General features: G+C 37.0%; 1 protein-coding gene across 13 annotated transcripts in view; it reads right to left on the bottom strand.

Moving 5' to 3' along the window:
* Window positions 1-24617, bottom strand: part of CCDC138 (coiled-coil domain containing 138) — a 96301-nt gene that overhangs the window by 38317 nt on the left and 33367 nt on the right. For 8 of the 13 annotated variants that reach the window (XM_034952403.4, XM_034952404.3, XM_055107482.3 and 5 more), the window contains 2 exons: window positions 7896-8012; window positions 303-495 (listed from right to left, as the gene is read on the bottom strand). The exons of 2 other annotated variants lie outside the window; for them this stretch is intronic. In XM_034952403.4, the coding sequence (XP_034808294.1) occupies window positions 303-495; window positions 7896-8012 (310 nt within the window). The remainder of the gene's footprint in view (window positions 1-302; window positions 496-7895; window positions 8013-24617) is intronic. 3 more of the 13 variants (XM_034952405.3, XM_055107483.2, XM_063594704.1) reach the window with 1 other exon arrangement.

Genomic DNA, 24617 nt, shown 5'->3' with positions numbered 1-24617 from the left:
GAAAATAATTAACTAGCAATTTCAATTTGATGTGACAAATACAAATAGATGTAGGCAAAGGTTGTTATGGGAATATGACCTAAGACAATCAAAGGCCTCTTGGGAGAGGCAACAATCCAACTAAAGACTTCAATTTCTCAAATTCAGCAAATAAAAGTAGCTTTTTATAATGTGTAACCATTATAAAACAATTCAAAACCTCATTCTGAAAATGTACAACATATTTGATAAAAGAATTGCTTTAATATATGATATTCTCTACTGTTTCTCAAAATTAACCGTAAGTACAATTGAAAGCTTACCTTGAGTGACTGTTTTGAGAACAATTAAGGTTGATAAAAATCTCAATGGCAAATTGGAGCTCTTAAAGAAAGCAGCTGTCTTTGGTTTATTCTCCACAGAATGCTGTGGAGAACTATCCTGAATTCCTTTAGTTACCACTCCTTTAAAAATGTCTTCACCCAATCTCCTCAATGTTGATGTCATAGTCGAGTGCTGTTAAAAATATGTACAATCTTAGTATATTTATTCATGTTCAGAATATATCTTTTTTTTTGAGACACAGTCTTGCTCTGTTGCCCAGGTTGGAATGCAGTAGCACAATCATGGCTCACTGCAGCCTCAAACTCCTGGGCTCAAGCAATCCTCCTACCTCAGCCTCCCAAGAAGCTGGGACTACAGGCACTCATTACCACACCCAGGTTTGTTTTTTTTTTTCGGTAGAGATGGGTCTCACTAAGTTGCTGAGGCTGGTCTCGAACTCTTGGGCTCAAGTGATCCTCCTACCTTGACCTCCCAAAATGCTGGGATTACAGGATCATGAGCCACTGTGCCTGGCCAATAACTATTTTAAATATTAAATCAAATATATGTATTAAAAGTAAGTGAAATCTGTGGCTAATTTAAAGTTGAAAATATGTAAAATTGGAAAGTGACAATTTTATCAACTTAAAAAATTATTTATGACTGTACATTTTTCTAAAACATGTAAGAACATAAGATCATGCTATATTTCTGACACAGAGAAATATCAAGGGAACAGAGGTGGACTACCTACTCTCTCAGTTGCTGATTGCTCCACCATCAATGAAAACCAGCTTATCAGGCACATCCTTCTGTGTTCGCTTAAGAAATGATTATCTAGAGCCTCAGTCCCTTCAGCTAACTCTGATTACAAAAGTCATAGTGACTCCAAAAACTTTTAGCAATTTCAAAACAGTAAAATACTGGGTTAGAATCATAGATAATTCTCATGGAGAATAAAACAAAAAAAAATGAGCAAAATAGAAATAGTAGCATGAAACTACCTCTAAAATAATATATGATCTGATGGTATTTGATATATCTATTAAGAATAAAATGAGGCTGGGCGCGGTGGCTCACGCCTGTAATCCCAATACTTTGGGAAGCCGAGGCGGGCAGATCATGAGGTCAGGAGATCGAGACCATCCTGGCTAACATGGTGAAACCCCATCTCTACTAAAAATACAAAAAATTAGCCAGGCGTGGTGGCGGGTGCCCGTAGTCCCAGCTACTTGGGAGGCTGAGACAGGAGAATGGTGTGAACACGGGAGGCGGAGCTTGCAGTGAGCTGAGGTCGCACCACTGCACTCCAGCCTGGGTGACAGAGCGAGACTCCATCTCAAAAAAAAAAAAAAAAATCAAATGAAAGGAAAGCATTTCAAACTGTTGCAGATCAGAATGCTTAACCCAGATTTGGTAAAAACTTAAAATTTCCTTTATTATGACCCAATTCTCCAATCTCATGTGACTGAGTTTTTATAGCAGTTTCCCCTATCTGCATGGAAATTTGTGACCAACTGGTTCCTAACTCAGTATTGATCCTGCAATGTGGATAAGTTTTAGCTTTTAAATTTCTGCATCTAAAATTAAAAACAAATCTATTGAGGTTTTACAGGTGACAAAGGCCAAATGGTTGAGTGGTCAGACACACAAGCAGTGCAATCTAATTTAAATATATTGTCAGTACAATTTTTATATTATTAGAAAAAAAATACATGTTTTTAAACCTTTGTGTAAAAAATAGAAAAAAATGTTCAAAACTCTACTTACAATAAGTGTGTTAAATGACAGGATTAAGGTAAACTTTTTTTGTTTTTAAAATTATCTCTAATGCTTTACTATTACACTTTTATAATGAAAAAATAAACTTGAAAAAAAAATGTGGGCCAGGCACAGTGGCTCACGCCTGTAATCCCAGCACTTTGGGAAGCCAAGGCAGGTGGATCACAAGGTCAGGAGATCAAGACCATTCTGGCCAACATGGTGAAACCCCGTCTCTACTAAAAATACAAAAATTAACTGGGCTTGGTGGCGTGCACCTGTAATCCCAGCTATTCAGGAGGGTGAGGCAGGAGAATCGCTTGAACCTGGGAGTCGGAGGTTGCAGTGAGCCGAGATCATGCCACTGCTCTCCAGCCTGGATGACAGAGCAAGACTCTGTCTCAAAAAAAAAAAAAAAAAAAAATGTGGATAGTATTTGCCTTTAATTGAAGGAAAAGAGAAAAAAACTCCAAAAATAGCACTCTGGGTTGTTGCTGAAGCTTCACCTAAGTATGTTAAAACTTTTGCTGAAACAAATCTAGACCCAAAATGTCTAGTTTTCAATTTAAAATCACCCACCATCCCAAGGACCAGAAAGATTTCAAACTGAATGAAGAAAAGACAATCAACAGCTGCCAACACCGACAGGACAGAATGTTAGAATTGTCTGACAAAGATTCTAAAGTAGCCATGACAAAAGGAACACCTGCATACGCTTTTAGAAAATCTCATCGAAGACACAGAAAGTCTTACCAAAGAAGACATAGAAAAAGAACCAAGTGAATATTTCAGAACTGGAAATACAATAACAGTCTCAATAACAGAATGGAGAGGATGGAGGAAAGAATAACTGGAAAATAAAAGAACAGAAAACACCCAACCTGAACAACTGCAAACAACCTGGAAAAATAACAACAACAACCAGAACTTCAAGGAATAGCAAAACATCTAAAATCACGTCATTAGAGTCCAGGAAAGGAAAAATCAGGTAGGGCTGAAAAAGCACTTGAAGAAACTGGGGGCGGTGGCTCACGGTTGCACTCCCGGCACATTGGGAGGCCAAGATGGAAGATCGCTTGAGCCTGGGAGTTCAAGACCAGCCTGGGCAACATAGGGAGACCCTATCTCTACAAAACAAAAAAAAATTAACCAGGTAAGGTAGTACATGACCGTGGTCCCAGCTTGAGCCCAGGAGGGTGAGGCTGCAGTGAGCCGTGATTGTGCCACTGCACTCCAGCCTGGGCAACAGAGCAAGACCCTGTCTCAAAAAAAAAAAAAAAAGAAAGAAACACATACACACACACACACACACACACACACACACCATGAACTTGAAGAAATAATGACTGAAAACTTCCTGGACTTGGCAAAAAACGTGCCCAGAGACTGAAGAAACTAAACAAACACCGAACAGGCTAAAATAAAGAGATCAACACCAAGACCCATCATAGTGAAACTTATAAAAACTAAAGACAAATGTGTGTGAGAGAAATGACACCTTACATATATGGGGAAAATAACTCAAATGACAGATTTCTTATCAGAAACCATGGAGGGCAGAAAGAATTGGCACATTTTTCAAGTACTGAAAGTAAAGAACTGTCACACTAGAATCTGATACCCGGTGAAAATATCCTTCAGTAATTGAAAGGAAATCAAAATATGTTAAGAAAAGCTAAGAGTTTGTGTCATCAGCAAACCTACTCTAGGCCAGGTGCGGTGGCTTATGCCTGTAATCCCAGCACTTTGGGAGGCCACAGCAGGTGGATCACTTGAGGTCAGGAGTTCCAGACCAGCCTGGCCAACATGGCGAAACCCCATCTCTACTAAAAATACAAAAAGTAGACAGGCATGGTGGTGGGCGCCTGTAATCCCAGCTACTTGGGAGGGTGAGGCAGGAGCATGGTTTGAACCCAGCAGACGGAGGTTGCAGTGAGCCAAGATCATGCCACTGCACTCTAGCCTGGGCAGCACAGTGAGACCCTGTCTCAAAAGAAAAAGAAAAATAACTACTCTAAAGAACAGATAAAGAAGTCCTCTAAACAGATAGATAGGATATAATGAAAGAGGGAACTGTGGCACATCTGGAAGGAGAGAAGAACATAGTAAACAAAAATATGGGTAAATACAATAAACTTTCCTTCTCTTCTTTTTATAAATTCTGTTTGATGGTTGAAGCAAAAATGGTAACATTCTCTAATGTGGTTCTAAGCGTATATAGAAAAGGTTAAGGGATAAAAAGGGAAGTAAAGTTTCTGTGCTTTATTCAAACCGGTAAAATGACCATACCAATAGACTGAATAAGTTATACATAATGTTGTAGTGAATGCTTATAATTTTATGTTGCCCTGGCATTCATTTTAAATATAAGTTGGACTTTTTCACCCTAGAAGCAGGGATCAGTCACTTTTAACACCGTTTCCAGTTCTAAATCCCCATCCCCTCCCCCAGTTCCTAAATATGTTTGATTCAGATATCTGCCTTAGACAACTCCTCCCTAATGACCACTTCCCTATGGAATAGCTAGATGAAGCCCGCACAACTTGTCTCACAGACCCTCACACCTCACTACGGACTGTGTGAATATGCCACAGTGACTACCTCCTAGAACTCATGTCTGCTTGCTTTAAACTCAACAAACAAAACAGCCTGTGAAAAACCTGTATGGGTAACATCCTGGAATCCAATAAGGGTACTTGCCCACAGGTCCCTTTCTCTCTCTCTCGCTCTCTCTCCCTGCCTGTGCTTCCTGACTTCCAAGTATGTGGACTCCAGGTTTGCCATGTAACTCCCAGGACCTAAAAGTAATAAATTCTTTATTTCAGCCAGATGGGTTGGCTCATGTCTGTAATTCCAACAATCTGGGGAGCCAAGGCAGGAGGATCACTTCAGGCCAAGAGTTAGAGACCAGCCTGGGCAACAAAGCAAGACACTGCCTCTATCAGAAAAAAAAAAAAAAACTTTTTAATTAGCCAGGTGTGGTGGCGAACGTCTGTAATCCTAACTACATAGGAGGCTGAGGCAGAAGGATTGCTTGAGCCCAGGAGCTGGAGGCTGCAGTGATCTATGATCACCACTGCACTCCTGCCTGAGCAACAGAGTGAGACTCTGTCTCAAAAACAAACAAACAAACAAACAAACAAACAAGAAAAACCCTTTACTTCCAACTTCTATGACTTCTAATCATTGGAGGGGTACTCTCCATCTTAAAGATCCTAAATTAAAACAAATGTAATACCAAGAAGAACTATTAGAAAAGTTATACAAAGAGATACACTCAATACACTATAAAGGAAAATAAAATTCTAAAAAATGTTCAAGTAACCCATAAGAAAGCAGAAAAATGAACCAAAGAAATGAAAAAGAGAAACAAAAAGAACCACCTAGTAGTTAAAAAAATAAAGTTACAGCTTAAGCCCTAACATATCAATAAGTACATTACATGTAAATGGCCTAAAACACCAATTAAAACAGAGCTTGACAAAGTTTATTTTTTCTAAATCCAGCTACATGCTATTTAATTAAAAAAACTCATTCTAGATATAAGCAGGTCAAAAGAAAAAGACTGGGAAAAGATATATTTTTAGAACATGAATCAAATGAAGCCAGAAGTCTCTATATTAGTATCAGACAGAGATTTCAGAGGCAATGCAAATGTTCAGAGATAGAGAAGGACATTATAAAATGATAAAAAGGGCAAATCCACCAAGACATAATCATAAATTTACAAGAACACAGTTACAAAATATGTGAGGCAAAACAGATGAAGGTTATAACATATAAATCTACAATTATAGCTGGAGACTTCAACATCCATCTATCTCTCCACACTTGATAGAACAGGACAAAGTATCAGCAAGGATATAGAACAACTCACAAACACCATCAACCAACAGGATCAAATTGACATTTATGCAACACTCTACCAAACAACAGAATACATATTCTCAGCCATAAAACAACCTCAACAATACAACTAAACTAGAAAAACAGAATAACAGAAACACAACAAACTTCTAAAGAACTCAAGGGTTGAGCCAGACACGGTGGCTCACACCTGTAATCCCAGTACTTTGGGAGGCTGAAGTGGGCAGATCACTTGAGGTCAACATGGTGAAACCCCATCTCTACTAAAAAAAAAAAAAAACACACACAAAAAACACAAAAATTAGCCAGGTGTGGTGGTGGGCATCTGTAATCCCAGCTACTTGGGAGGCTGATGCAGGAGAATCACTTGAGCCTGGGAGGCGGAGGTTGCAATGAGCCGAGACTGTGCCAGTGAACTCCAGCCTAGGTAAGAGAGTGAGTGAGGCTCTGTCTCAAAAAAATAAAAAGAAAAAAAGAAATGAAACAAACAGATGATCCTTTGAAAGATCAATAAAATGGAGAAACAGAGAAACTTCTAGCAAAAGAGATGAACTAAAGAAAGAAAACACAAATTATCCATATCAAGAAGGAAATAATGCTACCACTACAGATACTGAAAACATCAAAAGGATAAGAGAATACTATGAAAAACTCTACACACATAAATGTGCATACATTTGAATGGTTCAGTCCCTCAAAAAGCACAAACTACTACAAATCATCGATATGAATTACATAACTAGAACAGCCCTGTAACTATTAAAGAACTTAAATTCATAATTTAAAACCTCCCCCAAAAGAAATCTCATCCACATAGTTTCACTGGAGAATTCTACCAAATGTTTAAAGAATGAACACTTAGTCTACATAATATGTCCCAGAAAATATAAAGGGTAAGACCCTTCCCAATTCATTTTATGAACCTAATATTGCCCTGATACAAAACCAAAGAGAGTTCAAAACTATAGACAAATATTTCTCATGAATATAGAAACAAAAGTCCTTAACAAAATATTAGCAAATAGAATTTGTTAATATAAAAACATATAAAAAGAATTAAACACCACAACCAAGTGGGTTTTATTTCAGAGACTTTAATATTTCAAAGTCAATGTAATTCATATTAACAAGTTAAAGATGAAAAAGATCATGTATCAATCAATGCAGAAAAAGTATCTAAAAAAATTCAGCACGATTCATGATTTTTAAAAAACTCAGAAAAATAGGAATACAGGGGAACTTGATTGAAAGTATCTATGAAAATACTACAGCTAATATTATACTTAGTAATGGCAGAATGAATTTTCCTCCTAAGAGGAGAAACAAGGCAAGGATGACTACTCTCACCATCATATTCGACATACTGCTGGAAACTCTAGCTAATGCAATAAGGTAGGAAAAGGAAATTAAAGGCATACATATCAAAAAGAAAAAAAAAAAACACAACACTGTTTTCATTTGCAGATAACATGATTTTCTATGTAAAAATCCTGAGGAATCTTCAAGAAAACTCCTAAAACTAGTAAGGTCAGGGTCACAGGATACAAAATAAACAAAAAACAATTTTACTTCTATATATTATCAATGAACATGTAAACATCAACAGTAAAAAGACAATACCAACTAAAATTGCTCAAAAAATTTAAATACTCAGCCAAAAAGGTAAACAAGAATGCAGCAATTTTATGCTGAAAACTATGCAACATTGATAAATCAAAGTTCTAAATAAGTGGACAGACATTTTATGTTCATAAGTTGTAAGACTCAACAAAGGAAAGATGTCAATTATTCTCAAATTAATATACAGGTTTAACACAATTCCTATCAAAATCCCAGCAAGACATAGATAGGGAAGATTATGCTGAAATACAGAGAATATATTCAAAACAGATATTGTGAAACAAGATCAAGAAGTAATATTAGGTGGAGTATTACTTATAGATAAATTCCTATTAACCAATTACCTGTGCTCCAGCATCTAGCTGCCTTAGGGACCAATATATAAATTTTACAAAAGGCTCGTGAAGTTTGATATTCACAAATGGCATCCACTGTAGCTGCTCTGTCATTAGAGGCAAAAGCTAAAGATAAAATGATGGAAAATAAATACAAAGGCACAGTATTTTTAAATGTCTTAAATCAATTACCACAATTTTCCAAAATTATCTTTAAAAACAAAACAAAACAAAAGAGTTCTCCAACAAAAAACCTTCACTTTAAAACTATATGCAATACAATTTGGCAATATGTATTTTAGTTTTTATATATGCATTTTCTTTCATCCAGCAATAACAGCACATCTAGTTTAAGGAGATTAACCTACACAAAGATACTCTATGAACCTTAAATGATTAAATAAATTTATAGTATATATGTAACCATTAAAAATGATAATCTAGATTTATATTTATTGCCATGGCATATTCTGGGGTGAAAAAAGGTGTTTACAAGGAAGCAAATGGAATAAAAATCTCATTTATATAAACTATATCTATATAAATTTATACTGAAAAAGATATATTAAAGGATTTTTTAAAATGCTGGATTTCAGAAACTGGAGTAATATTTACTTGTTTATATGTCTACATTGCATGCATATCTTAATGTGCTAATTTATAAAAACATTTAACTGTTTAAGGATGTCTATGAATTTTGCTTCAAAAGTATATCATTTTGCTAAATGATTTCAGGACCATAAAGACATATTTTAAGGCTCTAACAGAATACTCCCACTTCTGAGATACCAGCCTAAGAAAATCGATTTAAGAAGATCCCTCCAAAAGCCATGTACAAAGATATTTATTGCTACACTGTTTATAAGAGTAAAACCTGGAAATAATTGTATAGCAATCAGGAAAATGGTTATGTCAACTGTATAAAGATTCTCCGGACTAATGATTATGAGTGTATTGTGTGTATATACATATATGTATTTTGTAAAATTTTCTGTATATTATTATGTTTTGGATGTCTTAAAAAACCTTTCCAGTTGGGGAGAGATTGCCCCTCCCTGGACCAGCCAATTCTTAGATACAGCAAAGTGCTCGGCCTAGAGTATGCCTCTGATAGACAAATTAACCAATTCAGAGCCAGACCCCTTCTATCTGGCCCTTGTATCCCAGGAGGCAATATTCTCTGCAGTAATCTTACCAGAGTCACTAGGGACCACCCCTAGAGCTTAGTACCGCCAAAATTATTCAAACTAACCAATCCTATTTATTCACCCTGCCCTGCATTGCCTTTCATGTGGAAACCACAATAAAGGGTCTGCCCAGTGCTTTCCCCTTGACTCCTGTCTTCCTACCATCTGACCACTCTGGTGTCTTTAAAAAAAAAAAAAAATCGAAAAAATTATAGACACCTCATAAGTTGAGAAATGTCTAAATAGTATTTTTATGGAATAAAATTTAGTAGCCATATACTCTCTTACAGTCATAATCTCAGTAAAATTTTATATAAACTTCTCCCCCCAACTTTTTAATAAAGACATGCATCAGTTAATGACAGAGATACACTCTAAAATAACAATAAATAGTAAATACATAAACCAGTAACATGGTTGTTTATGATCAAGTATTATGTACTGTACATAGCTGTGTGTGCTATTCTTTTACGTAACTGGCAGCACAGGTTTGTTTACGTCAGCATCACCACAAACATGTGAGTAATGTGTTCTGCTACAATATTATGACAGCTATGATGTCACAAAGTGACAGGAAATTTTCAGCTCCATTATAATCTGTTTTCTTTTTATATTCTTTTTTTCTTTGCTCCATTATAATATTATGGGACCACCATCATATATACGGTCTACCATTGTCTTAAACATCATTATACAGTGCATGGCGGTATATTAAAAGGGATTATACGCCATGACTAAGTGAGATTAATTCTCGCAATGCAAGGACGGTTCAACATTTTTAAAAACTGGTGTAATACACCATTTTAACAAAATGAAGGACAAAACCCACACGATTATTTCAATTGACAAAGAAAAAGCACTGAACAAGATTCAACGCCCTTTCATGATAAAAATACTCAACAAACTTAATAGAGGGAAACCACCTCGATATAATAAAGGCTATATATAAAAAGCCCACAGATCACACTATGAAGGTAAAAGAATGAAAGCCTTTCCTCCAAAATCAGGAACAAGACAAGCACGCCCTCACCACTTCTGTTCACTATAGTACCAGCCAGTGAAACTGGGCAAGAAAAAGAAATAAAAAGTATCCAAATTGGAGAAGTAAAATCATCTCTCTTCTCAGATGGCATGACCTTATATGTCAAAAGTCCTAAAGATTCCACAATTAAAAAAAAAAAGAATACATAAATTCAGCAAAGTTGCTGAATACAAAATCAATACTAAAAATCAGTTGTGTTTCCATACACTAACAATGAACAATCCAAACAGGAAATTAGGAAAACAGTTCCACTTACAAATAGCATCAAAATGAATAAAAATACTTAGGAATAAATCTAAGCAAGGAGGTAAAAAACTTATACACTAAAAACCACAAAACAGTGATAAAAAAATTAAAAGACACAAATAAATAGAATGAAATTTCATGTTCATGAGATAGAAAACATGGTATTATCAAGGTGTCCATGCTACCCAAAGTGATCTACAGATTCAATGTCATCTCTACCAAAATCCCTAAAGCATTAATTTACTATGGTGAACAGTATAGCAATTCTTCAAAAATTGAAAATAGAACTATCAAATGATCTAGCAATCCCACTTCTGGGTATATGTCCAAAGGGATTGAAAACAGGGTCTTGAAAGGATATTTGCAAGTCCATATTCATATCAGCACTATTCACAATAGCCATGAGATGGTAGCTGCCCAAATATCCATCAATGAATGAATAGATAAGCAATATGTGGTATTCATGCATAAACAAATATTGTTCCACCTTAAAAAGGAAGGAAATCCTGTCACATGCTACAACATGGATGAACCTTATGGATATTATGCTAAGTGAAATAAGCCAGTCACAAAAAGGCAAATACTATTATGATTCCACCCATATGAGAAATCTAATGTCAAATTCATTGAAGCAGAAAATTGAATGGTGGTCATCAGGGGTGGGGGTAGGTGAAATGGAGAGTTGTTATTTAATAAGCGCTATGGTTTGAATATGTTCCTCGAAATTTATGTGTTGGAAACTTAATGCCCAAAACATCAGTGTTGAGAGGTGAGGATCTATTGGGAAGTGTTTACGTCAGGAGACCTCTGCCCTAATGAATGGATTAATGGCATTATAATAAAGGCGTGTGGGACTGGGCTCCCTTTCTCCTGCTCTTCCACCCTGTGGGCACACAACGTTCATCCTGTTTTTGCTCTTCTGCCCTGTGCCATGTGAGGATGCAGCAAGAAAGCCCCTATCAGATGCTTGGACATCCAGCTGCCAGGACTGTGAGAAATAAATTTCTGTTGTTTACAGATTGTGCAGTCTCAGATATTCTGTTGTAACAGCACAAAACAGAGACAATTGGTACTGAGTTTTAGTTTTGCAAGATAAAATATTTCTGGAGAGCTGTTGAAGGACAATGTGAATATACTAATGAACTATATACTTAAAAATTATTAAGATAATAAATTTTTTATGTTTTCGTCACAGTTTGAGAAATTATATGGGTGGACCAGAAAAAGACTTACTTGAATAGATTTACAAATCTTGTGATATGTAAGGTATTTAAACTATGGTTATTCATTATACCATCTGTAAGCCAATACTTTGTGAAAAATATTTGAATATATCATGTGTTATCATATCGCTGTTATCAGTGGTGAATTTCATTTGCTCTGGGGGACTTAACCATCAACAGTTCCATGAATTTTTTTATTAGAAATAGAGGATTAATATCCTTACTGGCCCTAACACATGGCAATGAATTTTTTTTAATTTTTGAGCTCACGCCTGAGATGAATATTTTCTGAATAAGAACAGCACTCAATCATTGAACAGTTTTGGAAATTACCTTTTGCTGCACATTGTTCATTTTTCTTACTAGAGGTCAACCTGAAATTACAAGTCAAAACAGTGCCTATATATGAAACTTACACTACAGTAGTCATTTCAACAACTAATGTTTGAATCATAATGTTAAGCTGCATAAACTTCCTTTGTTGTCAGATATTTTAAAAAGAGATGAGATCTCCATTCCAACACAGATTTGCAGCAGATATGTTTTCTGACTCCAAACTACAGTTCTAGCAGCATTATTTGAATCTCAATGCAAGTGCAAAACAATCTGCTTATTTCAAGATCCATTTGACTGCAATTGAGGAGCTGCCAACTGACCTTCAATTGGAAGTGATTAATCTCCAATAGTGATATACAAAAAGAAATATCAAGAGAAGAATCAAACAGAATTCTGTAAATGCTTTTCAAGTGACAAAGTCATATGCCTGTCTGTGGTGCCACTTATATGAGATACTTAGAATATGCAAATTCATAGAGATAGAAAGTAGACGAGAGACTACCAGGGTCTACGGGGGAGGGAGGAATGGGAAGATATTGTTAAACGGGTACAGAATTGTTTCAGATAATGAAAAATTCTTGAAATTGATAGCGATGATGGTTGTACAGCATTGGGAATATACTTAATGCCACTAAATTGTACATTTATAAATGGCTAAAATGATAAATATTAAGCTATGCATATTTTACCACAATGAAACAAAATCATATGCTCATGGATTGATGTCAACTATTTGACAATACTTAGTGTATAAAAAGACATTTTCAGGCCAGGCATGGTGGCTCATGCCTGTAATTCCAGCACTTTGGGAGGCCAAGGCGCGTGGATCACCTAAGGTCAGCTGTTCAATACCAGCCTGGCCAACATGGTGAAACCCCCATCTATCTCTATTAAAAATGCAAAAATTAGCTGGGAGTGGTGGGCACCTGTAATCCCAGCTACTTGGGAGGCTGAGGCAAGAGAATTGCTTGAACTTGGGAGGCAGAGGTTGCAGTGAGCCGAGATTGTGCCACTGCACTCCAGCTCGTGTGACAGAGCGAGACTCTGTCTCAAAAAAAAAAAAAATTTCAAAGATGAAATATGTAAACTCTCATTACAGATCAGCATTAACAGATAAAAATATGCAATTGATTCTGATGACAGGAAACACTTGGAACCCCAATTAAGTAAAATGATACCCTCAAATTCTAGTTTCCTTATTATTCGATCTACTGCAAAAAGTTTACTCCACATTGGCTGGGCATGGTGGCTCACGCCTGTAATCCCAGCACTTTGAGAGGCCGAGGCAGGCGGATCATGAGATCAGGAGATCGAGACCATCCTGGCTAACACAGTGAAACCCCGTCTCTACTAAAAATACCAAAAAAAAAAATTAGCTGGGCGTGGTGGCAGGCGCCTGTAGTCCCAGATACTCGGGAGGCTGAGGCAGGAGAATGGCGTGAACCTTGGAGGCAGAGCTTGCAGTGAGCCGAGATCACGCCACTGCACTCCAGCCTGGGCGACAAAGCAAGACTCCGTCTCAAAAAAAAAAAAAAAAAGTTTACTCCACATTAAATTTTGATTTTGTCAACAAAAAAATTTGTGAAAATTTGTTTCATTTCTTATTATGTAAGTACTGGTATCTTTCACTTTGCTTTTTGGCCTGCAAAACCTAAAATATTTACCATTTGTCCTTTTACAAAAAAGGTTTGCTGACCTTTGTCATGGACTATAAACATTCCCATAGCTTAAGAAAAACCAGACTTCACTAAATTCATCTGGCATTGTCTTCTTTGAGGTTCCTGCCAAGCTCTTTGAAAACTTGCCTACTCTATCTCTACTTCCTGTTTACTTTTAAACTAACAGACCTTGTTTTTAAAGAGCAGTTTTAGGTTTCTGAGTGTATTGAGTAGGAAGTGGAGAATGCTTACATGCCCCCTGTCCTACTCCCACCTGCCAGTACCTTCCATTATTAACATCTTTACTAGTGTGGTGCATTTGTTACAGTTGTTAACACTGACATACTATGATTAACTAAAGTCTATAGTTTACATTAGGATTCACTCTGTTGTATAGTCTACAGAATTTGACAACATATAATGACATGTATCCACCATGTATCACAGGAAATAATTTCACTGTCCTAAACATTGCCTGTGCTCTTCTCCTCTTTCTCAGAACCCCTGGCAGCTACTGATCTCTTTACTCCAGTTTTTGCTTTTACCAAAATGTCATTATAGTTGGAATCATATAGTATGTAGCCTTTTCAGGCTGGCTTCTTTCACTTAGCAATGTGCATTTAAGGTTTCTCCATGGTAAAATATAGATCCCTTGCTTAAAACCATTTCCTGTCTCCCTCTTATCTGTGGGATGACATTCAAACTTGCCAGTATAGTTCTAGAACAGCAGGTGACTCCACTTCCAGCTCACTGCAACTTTCCTCACATCATACCTCACCCATACCCTGTAATAGATACACGTCATGACTAAGGCAGCTCGTGTCTCCTCCTTCAACTACTAGGTGTCTGTCTCACAAATACCTACTCATCCTTCAAAGCTTAACTTTTAGCAGTCACTTCTACAAGGCTTTTCCATATATTTTCTTATCTTAGGATATAATTTATCTATACCAGTGGTTCTCAAATTGTGGTCCCTAAAACTACAGAAAGAGCATCACTTGGGAACATGTTGGAAATACAAATTCTGGGTCAGGAGTTCCAGACCAGCCTGACCAACAATGAGAAACCCCGTCTCTACTAAAAATACAAAATTAGCTGGGTGTGGTGGCGCATGCCTGTAATCCCAGCTACTTGGGAGGCCGAGGCAGGAGAATCGCTTGAACTTGGGAGGCAGAGGTTGCGGTGAGCCGAGATCGCACCATTGCACTTCAGCCTGGGCAACAAGAGTGAAACTCTGTCTCAAAAAAAAAAAAAAAAGAAAGAAATACAAATTCTGGCCAGGTGTGGTGGGTCACGCCTGTAATCTCAGCACTTTGGGAGGCTGAGGCAGGCGGATCACTTGAGGTCAGGAGTTTGAGACCAGCCAGGCCAACATGGTGAAACCCCGTCTCTACTAATATAAAAATTAGCCAGGTGTGGTGGCGTACACCTGTAATCCCAGCTACTAGGGAGGCTGAGGCAGAAGAACTGCTTGAACCCAGGAGGCGGAGGTTGCAGGGAGCTGAGATGGCAGCACTGCACTGCAGCCTGGGCGACAGAGTGAGACTCCACTTCAAAAAAGAGAAAAAAAGCTGTGCGTGGTGGCTCACGCTTGTAATCCCAGCACTTCGGGAGGCCGAGGAGGGTGGATCACCTGAGGTCAGACGTTCAAGACCAGCCTGGTCAACATGGTGAAACCCCATCTCTACTAAATATACAAAAATTAGCCGGGCATGGTGGCCGGTGCCTGCAATCCCAGCTACTCGGGAGGCTGAGGCAGGAGAATCGCTTGAACCCAGGAGGCAGTAGTTGCAGTGGGCCGAGATCATGCCATTGCGCTCCAGCCTGGGCAACAAGAGTGAAACTTCGTTTCAAAAAAAAAAAAAAGAAAGAAAGAAAGAAAGAAAAATTCTGTGCCACATCAGATCTACTAAATCAGATTCCAGGGATAGAACCTAGGAACCTGAGTTTCAACAAGTCCTGCAACAGATTCTGATGTGTGCTAAAATTGGAAAGTCAAGTTTCTCTTAGATATCTGACTTTCAGTTTCTTCACAGCAAACACTGTCTTTTCCTAGCCATTTCATTTTTTCATGAAAAAATTTCACTTCATTTATATCTTTATCCCCTCTAAATACCAAGCCTTTTCCGACAGTATTTATATTCTTAATCCAAACATAATAAAAAAGTACTTTTTCTTATCTTTTGAATGTTTCAAAAGATTTGGCATATTTTGTCCTACTAAAAAAGTAACAATGGTCCTCATTCATAGGGTGGCAGTAGTAGGGAACTGTGAACTCTTTGCAAAATCACTTTTTACAATTTGTCCTTTCAACGTTTAAGATCATCAGGTGATATTTACATCAGATACATTGCCTTTTGCTTTCTTACAGTGATGATTTGACATTGTCAGATTTTTTTTCTTTTTTTTTTGAGACAGAGTCCCGCTCTATAACTCAGGCTGGAGTGCAGTAAGCAGCATGATCTTGGCTCACTGAAACTTCTGCCTCCGGGGTTTAAGCGATTCTGGTGCCTCAGCCCCATGAGTAGCTGGGATTACAGTTATGCACCACCATGCCTGGCTAATTTTTGTATTTTTAGTAGAGACAGAGTTTCTCCATGTTGGTCAGGCTGGTCTTGAACTCCTGGCCTCAAGTGATCTGCCTGCCTCGGCATCCCAAAGTGCTGGGACTACAGGCGTGAGCCACCGCACCTGGCCAAGTTGTCCTGGCCAAAATGTCACAATGAAGAACACTTTCTGGCTTCCTTCACAAGCTTTGGTTTTTTTTGTTGTTTGTTTTTTTTGAGATGGAGTTTTGCTCTTGTTGCCCAGGCTGGAGTGCAATGGCATGATCTCAGATCACTGCAACCTCTGCCTCCTGGGTTCAAGCAACTCTCCTGCCTCAGCCTCCCAAGTAGCTGGGATTACATGTGCCCACCACCACACCCGGCTAGTTTTTGTATTTTTTAGTAGAGACAGAGTTTCACCACATTGGCCAGGTTGGTCTTGAACTCCTGACATCAGGTGATCTGCCCGCCTCGGCCTCCCAAAGTGCTGGGATTACAGGCGTGAGCCATGCCTTTGGTTTCTGTCAAATTGCCTAACTTCTGCAAAGTGAGTACACTAAAATTTAGGGTGGCCTGTCTTAGAATGCAGAATCCTGGTGAAAATGTATCCTAATTGACACTTTGTTGGAAAATCTTTATTATGGTAAAATATACATAACTTAAAATTTACCAATGGCATTAAGTGTAATCACACTGTTGTGTAACCATCATCACTATCCATCCCCAAAACTTTTGCAAAATGCCAAAATGAAATTCTGTATCCATTAAATAATAACTCTCCATTCTCTTCCCCCAGCCCTTGGTAACCACCATTCTACTTTGTCTCTATAAATTTGACTATTCTAGGTACTGCATGCACGGAAGTAGAATCATCTCATATTTGTCATCTGGTGTCTAGCTTATTTCATTTACAATGGCTTCAGGGTTCATTCATGCTGTAGCATGTCTCAATTTCATGCCTGAATAATAGTCTTGTGTATGTATATACCACATCTTGTTTATCCACTCATCCATGGATGAGCATTTACCTTGTGTCCACCTTCTTTTTATTATATATAATCTTGCTATAAACTTGGTGTTTAAATATCTGTTCAAGCCTCTGCTTTCAATTATTTTGAATATATATCCAGAAGTAAAACTGCATAAGGTAATTCTATGTTTTAAGTTTTTGAAGAATCACCATACTGTCTTCCACAGCAGCTGCATTTTACATTCCTATCACCAGTAAACAAGGATTCCACTTTCTGACATCCTTGCCAACACTTGCATGTACGTATGTACATATGTACATATGTATGTATTGACACAGTCTCAATTTGTCTCCCAGGCTGTAGTGTGGTGGCACGATCTTGGCTCACTGCAACCTCCGCCTCCCAGGTTCAAGCGATTCCCATGCCTCAGCCTCCCAAGTAGCTGGGACTACAGGTGTGCATCACCACACTGGGCTAATTTTTATATTTTTAGTAAAGATGGGGTTTCCCCATGTTGGCCAGGCTGGTCTCAAGCTCCTGACCTCAAGTGACCCGCCTGCCTTGGCCTCCCAAAGTGCTGGCATTACAGGCATGGGCCACCATGTACAGCCCTGTTTATTTTTTTAAAATAAACATTCTAATAGGTGTTAAGTGGTATCTTACTGTGGTTTTGTATTTCCTTAGAGAGTAGTGATGTTAAGCATCTTTTTATGAGCTTAGGGGCCATTTCTTTATCTTTGGAGAAATAGCTATTTAGGTTCTTTGCTTGCTTTTTAAAAAATACGGTCTTTTTGGTTTTGTTTTTTGCTGAGTTGAAGGAGTTCCTTATATATTGTGGGTAGCAATCGCTTGTCAGATACACAATTTGCTAATATTTCCTCCCATTCTGGAGATTACCATTTCAATCTGTTGATGCACAAACATTTTTAATTTTGATGAAGTTCAGTTTATTTTTGCTTTTATTGCTTGTGCTTTTGATGTCTTAGCCATATAATCACTGCCAAATCTAATATCATGAAAATTTTCCTCTGTGTCTTCTTCTAAGAGTTTTATAGTTTTAATTCTTACATTTAAGCCTTTGACCCATTTTGAGTTAATTTTTTTTCTTTTTGAGACGGAGTCTCACACTGTTACCCGGGCTGGAGTGCAATGGCGTGATCTCGGCTCACTGCAACCTCCACCTCCTGGGTTCAAGCAATTCTCCTGCCTCAGCATCTCGAGTACCTGGGATTACAGGTGCCTGCCACCATGACTGGCTAATTTTTGGTATTTTTAGTACAGATAGGGTTTCACTATGTTGGCCAGGCTGGTCTCGAACTCCTGACCTGGTGATCTGTCCACCTCAGCCTCCCAAAGTGCTGGAATTACAAGTGTGAACCACCACGCCCAGCCGAGTTAAATTTTACATATCGTATAAGGTAAGGCTCATACTCATTTTGTTGCATGAGGGTATCCAGTTTTTCAACACCATTTGTTGAAAAGACTGTCCTTCCTCCACTGAGTGGTCTCTGTACGCTTGTCAAAAATCATTGGACTATATGTGAGGGCTTATATTGGGCTCTCCATTCTATCCCATTGGTCTACATGTCTTATGTCAGTATCACAGTTTAGATTACTATAGCTTTGTACTAAGTTTTGAAATCAGAAAGTATGAGAGCTCTCTCTAACTTTGTTCTTTTTATGGTTGTTTTAGCTTTTCATTGTGCCTTCAAATTCCATATCAATTTTAGGATAAGTAGTATTCTTTGACATATAAAAGTTTTATGTTTTTACGTCATTAAATCTATAGTCTTCATTTTGTTATTTTTACCATTTGTGTAAACATTAAAAACCTTCCTTGTTCTCGTATTTGATAAATATTTAATGTTATATTTTTGGGTTTTCTATGGTTTCACGATAACATCCAAATATTTATCTACAATATATTTTGGTGTTAAGAAGTATGGTATAGAACCACCTTCTTTTTTTTAATGGTAAACCAGTAGTCTTGATACATTTATGAAATAATTCCTATTTTCCTCCATTGATTTAACATGCTACCTTTATCATATGTGAAATCTATTTACAAGTTTGGATCTATTTTTGTGGTCACGTTCTGTTCCATCAATTTGTGTGCTCCTATACTACTACCACAATGTTCTAATCACTGTGGTTTTAATATATGTTTACATATGGGAACGGGAATGGAATCTCTGATGAATTTTTTTCAGGAACAGTGATCCAAAAGTATGTAATGTAATCTTTAAATTTTTTTAATTTTTTTTTTTTTTTTTTTTTTTTTTTTAAGACATATTCTCTCTCTGTCGCCCAGGCTGGAGTGCAGTGGGACAATCTCAGCTCACTGCAAGCTCCGCCTCCTGGGTTCACGCCATTCTCCTGCCTTAGCCTCCCGAGTAGCTGGGACTACAAGCTCCTGCCACCACGCCTGGCTAATTTTTTGTATTTTTAGTAGAGACGGGGTTTCACTGTGTTAGCCAGGATGGTCTCCGTCTGCTGACCTCGTGATCCGCCCACCTTGGCCTCCCAAAGTGCTGGGATTACAGGCGGGAGCCACTGCGCCCAGCCAAAATCATTTTTATTGTTACATTTAACTTTTTGATTTAGTAAGAACTGATGTCATAATAAATCTTCCTATCCAGCACATGCGAAATCCCTTGATTATCCAATTAAGTTTTCATATCATTAAATAAAATTTGTAGTTTTCTACATTTTGTTTTGCACATTTTCTCTTTTATTTATTTTACTAGCTTTGTAAATTTGGTATTGTAATACATTCTTTTCTTTAAATTACATATTGATGTATTTGGAAGATTTTTTGCTTTTTAGCAACTGGATACTTTACTGAAATCATGAGTTCTAATAATTTTTTGGTTGGTTTCCTTTCCTTTACATTATTATTTTAAAGTGATGAAAATAGGTCTGCCTTTCAATGCTAAACATTTCATTCCAAATTCTCATCATTTTGCTTTAGAATAATGTTAAATAATAGAGGTGACAGTAGGTGGTATCCCTGTCTTGACTTGCCTTTAATTGTGTAACCATATATTAGCAATGTACAATCCAAAAATGAATTTAAGAACATGATTCTATTTTTGACATCATCAAAAAGAATAAAAATACTGTGAAACTAACTTTTCAAAATAAGTACAAAACTTATACCCTGAAAACGAGAAAATATAGCTGAAAGAAATTAAAAAGATCTAAATAAAATGGAAAGACATCTTGTTCATGGATTAGCAGACAATGTTGTTAAGATGCCAAGACTTCTCAAATTAATCCACAGATTCAATGCAGTCCTTAATCAAAATCCCAGCTGGTTTCTTTGCAGAAATTGAAAGGCTGCCCCTGAAATTCATATGAAAATGCCATTGACCCAGAACATATTTGGAAAAGAAGGACAAAGTTGGAAGACTCACACTTTGTTTTCAAAATTTACTACAAAGCTACAGTAATGAATCGAGTGTGACACCGGCATAAGGATAGACAAATAGAACAATGGAACGGAACTGAGAATCCAGATATGGACCCTCTTATTTACACTGTATTTATTTTCAACATGGTACCGAAACAATTCAATAGGGAAGGAATAGATTTTTCAACTAATGATGCTGAAACAAATGGGTACCTATAGGTAAAAAATGAGGTTACACTCCTCTTAACACTATATATGAAAACTAACTCAAAATGCATCAAAGGCCTAAACATGTTAAGAGGTAAAGGTATTAAACTCTTGAAAGAAAACATACAGATAAATCTTTGTGGATCTGGATTTGGCAAAGTTTTCTTAAACATGATGCAAAACATACAAGCAAAGAAAAAAGCATAAATTGGACTTTATAAAAATTTAAAACCTTTATGCTTCAAAGGATACTATCCAGAAAGTCAACAGGCAACTACTGAATGGAGAAAATATTTTCAAATCACATACTGGATAAGGTACATCCATCTTGAATATTTAAAAACAAAACCTCCTACAAAAAACTCAGTAATAAAAAAGATAACTCAATTAAAAATGCTCAATGGATTTAAATAGACACTTACCAATAGAAGATATCCAAACGGCCAACAAGCACATGAAATGATGTTCAACATTAGTCATCAGGGAAACATGAATGAAAACCATAATGATTGACCACTTCATACTCACTGAGATGACAAAAATTTTAAATCCGTATGTTTTGACCATGATACAAAGAAATCGAAACTTCTGCAGACTGCTGGCAGGACTCAACAACTGTTGAACCACTTTGACAAACAGTCTGGCACTTTAGCAGTTCCACTCTTAGGTATGTAGTCAAGAAAAATGAAAAAATATGTGCATACAAAAATTTGTGGATAAATGTTCATAGCAACACCATTCATAACAGCCAACAAATGGAAACAACCCAAAAGTCTATCAAGTGATATGGGTAAATAAAATGTTATATCTATATTATAGATTATTTGGTAATAAAAAGGAATGAAGTATTGACACATGTGACAACATGAGTGAATTTCAAAAACATAATAAACGAGTCAGCCATGGAACACTACGTATTGTATGAATCTGTTTATACGAAAAGTCCAGATAGGAAAATCTATAAAGACAGAAAGCAGATTAGTGGTTGCCTAGGACTGGAAGTGCTGAATAAAGGTTTGGGCAACTGCTAATGGGTTGGGTTTTTTTTTGGAGAGAGGAGATAAAATGTTCTAAAACTGATTAAGGCGATGGTTGCACAACTCTGTGAATAAAGAAAAAAAAACACTGAATTGCACAGTTAAAATGCTACTATGTATATGTGAATTATATCTCAATAAAGCTGTTACCAAACAAACAAACAAACAAAAAACCCACCACCAGAACAAAAATAAGATACAATCAGGCCTGCTTGGTGCTCTTGGTTTTTGTGTCTCCTAAGTCTCTCTAAGTTTTGGACACTTTACATTCTCCCACCTCCCTATTATTTACGCTATTAACTTGTTGAAGAGTCTAGGTCAGTTAACTATCTCACATTCCTAATTTATTTTGCATGATTCCTTGTGTTGCTATGTAACTTGTTTTCTGGCAGGAATACTTTACAGGTAATTCTGTGTGTTGTATCTTCCATACATATGTCTAGTTCCATATGAAAGAGTTCCCTCTGAAACAACTCAATTTCATTCTTTACCAATTTTTAATCTTACACAGTCACGCACTGCATAACATTTCGGTCAACTGACCACATATAACAATGCTGGTCCCATGAGATTATAATGCAGCTAAAAATTCCTATCACCTAGTGATGTTGTAGCTGTTATAATGTCATAGGGCAGTAAATTATTCATGTGTTTGTGACAATGCTGGTGTAAAAAAAAAACTACTGTGCTGCCAGTAGAATAAAAGTATAACACATACATTTGTTATGTACAGTACATACCACTTGATAAAGATAATAAATGACTATGTTACTGGTTACATATTTGCTACACTATACTTTTTATCATTATTTTAGATGTACTCCTTACAGTTATTTAAAAAAAAAAAGTTAAATGTAAAACAGCCTCAGGCAGGTCCTTCAGCAGGTCTTCCAGGAAAAGGCATTGTTATCATAGGAGCTGATTGCTATATGTGTGTTATTGCCCCGAAGACCTTCCCGTGGAACAAAATGTAGAGGTGGAAGACACTGATATTGATTATCTTGACCCTGTGTAAGCCTAAGCTAACATGTGCGTTTGTGTCTTAGTTTTTAACAGAATAGTCGAGAAAGTAAAAAATAAAATAAAAATTTTTTAAATAGAAAAAAACTTACAGGATATAAAGAAAATATACATATTTTTGTATACCTGTACAATGTATTTATGTTTTAAGTGAAGTGTTAATATTACAGAGTCAAAAAGTTAAAAAAACTAAAAAGTTTATAAAGTAAAAAGATTACAGTAAGCTAAGCTTAATTTGTTAATGAAGAAAATTTTTTTTTCTAAATTTAGTATAGTCTAAGTGCATACTGTTTATAAAATTTACTGTAGCCTGCATGTCTTAGACTTTCACACTCACTCACTACTCACTCACTGACTCTCCCACAGCAACTTCTAGTCGTACAAGCTCCATTCATGGTTAAGTGCTCTATTCAGGTGTACCCCCCACCCCTCCCTTTTTTTTTTTTTTTTGAGACAGTCTCACTCTGTGGCCCAGGCTGGAGTGCAGTGGCGCGATCTTGGCTCACTGCAACCTCTGCCTCCCGTGTTAAAGCAATTCTCTTGCCTCAGCATCCCGAGTAGCTGGGATTACAGATGCCCGCCACCATGCCCAGCTAATTTCTGTATTTTTAGTAAAAACGGAGTTTCACATTGGCCAGGCTGGTCTCGAACTCCTGACCTCAGGTAATCGCCTGCCTTGGCCTCCCAAAGTGCTGGGATTACAGGCATGAGCCACTGAGCCTGGCCCAGGTGCACCCTTTTTTATCTGTTATATTGTATCTTTATTGAACATTTTCTATGTTTAGATACACAAATACTTCACATTGTGTTACAACTGCCTAAGATATTCAGCATAGCAGATGCTGTACAGGATCACAGCCTAGGAACAACAGGCTACCTAATATAGCCTAGGCTGGTAGTAGGCTATATCACCTAGGGATACGTAAATACACTCTACAATGTTTGCACAAAAAGTCACCTAACAATACATTTCTCAGAATGTGGTCCTATTGTTAAGCAACACGACTGTACTGTTGAATTCAGTTTGGTACTATTTTGTTGAGGATTTTTGCATCAATATTTATCAAGGTATTAGTCAATAGTTTTTTATTGCATCTTTGTCTAGCTTTGGTATCAGGGTAATGTAGGCCCCACAGAGTAAGTGTGGAAGTGTTACCTCCCTTTCAATTTTTTCAAAGAATATGAGGAGGATGGGTGTTAATTCTTCTTCAAATGTTTGGTAGAATTCTAAAGTGAAGCTCTCTGGCTTTTCATTGTTGGGAGGTTTGGGTTTTTTTGTAATTAGTGATACTAATCATTGGACTTTTCAGATTTTCTATTTCCTCAGGATTCAGTCTTGGAAAGCTGTGTTTTTATAGGAACTTATTCATTTCTTCTATGTGATGCTGTCTGTTGGCATGCAATTGTTGATAACATTGTCTTATAATCCTTGTTATTTCTGTGGCATTGCTTGCAAGATCCCTTCTTCCTTTCTAATTTGAGTTATTCCAGTCTTCTTTCTCCCTTCATCTAGCTAGCGGTTTGTCAATTTTGTTGATACTTTCAAAGAACCAAATCACAGCCAGGCTGTCGATTTTGATTTTGATCTCTCTTCCTTTTTAATGTAAGCATCTACAGCTACAAACTTCCCTCTTAACACTGCATCCTATAAATTTTGGTATGATGTATTTTTTTGTTTCAAGGTATTTGCCAATTTTCCTTGGGATTTCTTCTTTGACCCAATGGTTGCTGTAGAGTGAGTTTTTAAATTTTCACATATTTGTGGATTTTATAGTTATCCTTCCTTGGTTTGAGGTTTCACTTCATTGTGATCAGAAATTTTGTAATGATGTCAATCTTTGAAAAT

This window comes from Pan paniscus, chromosome 12 (assembly GCF_029289425.2).
Source record: "Pan paniscus chromosome 12, NHGRI_mPanPan1-v2.0_pri, whole genome shotgun sequence".
Lineage (NCBI taxonomy): Eukaryota > Metazoa > Chordata > Mammalia > Primates > Hominidae > Pan > Pan paniscus.
This window is presented reverse-complemented; position numbering and strand designations above follow the sequence as displayed.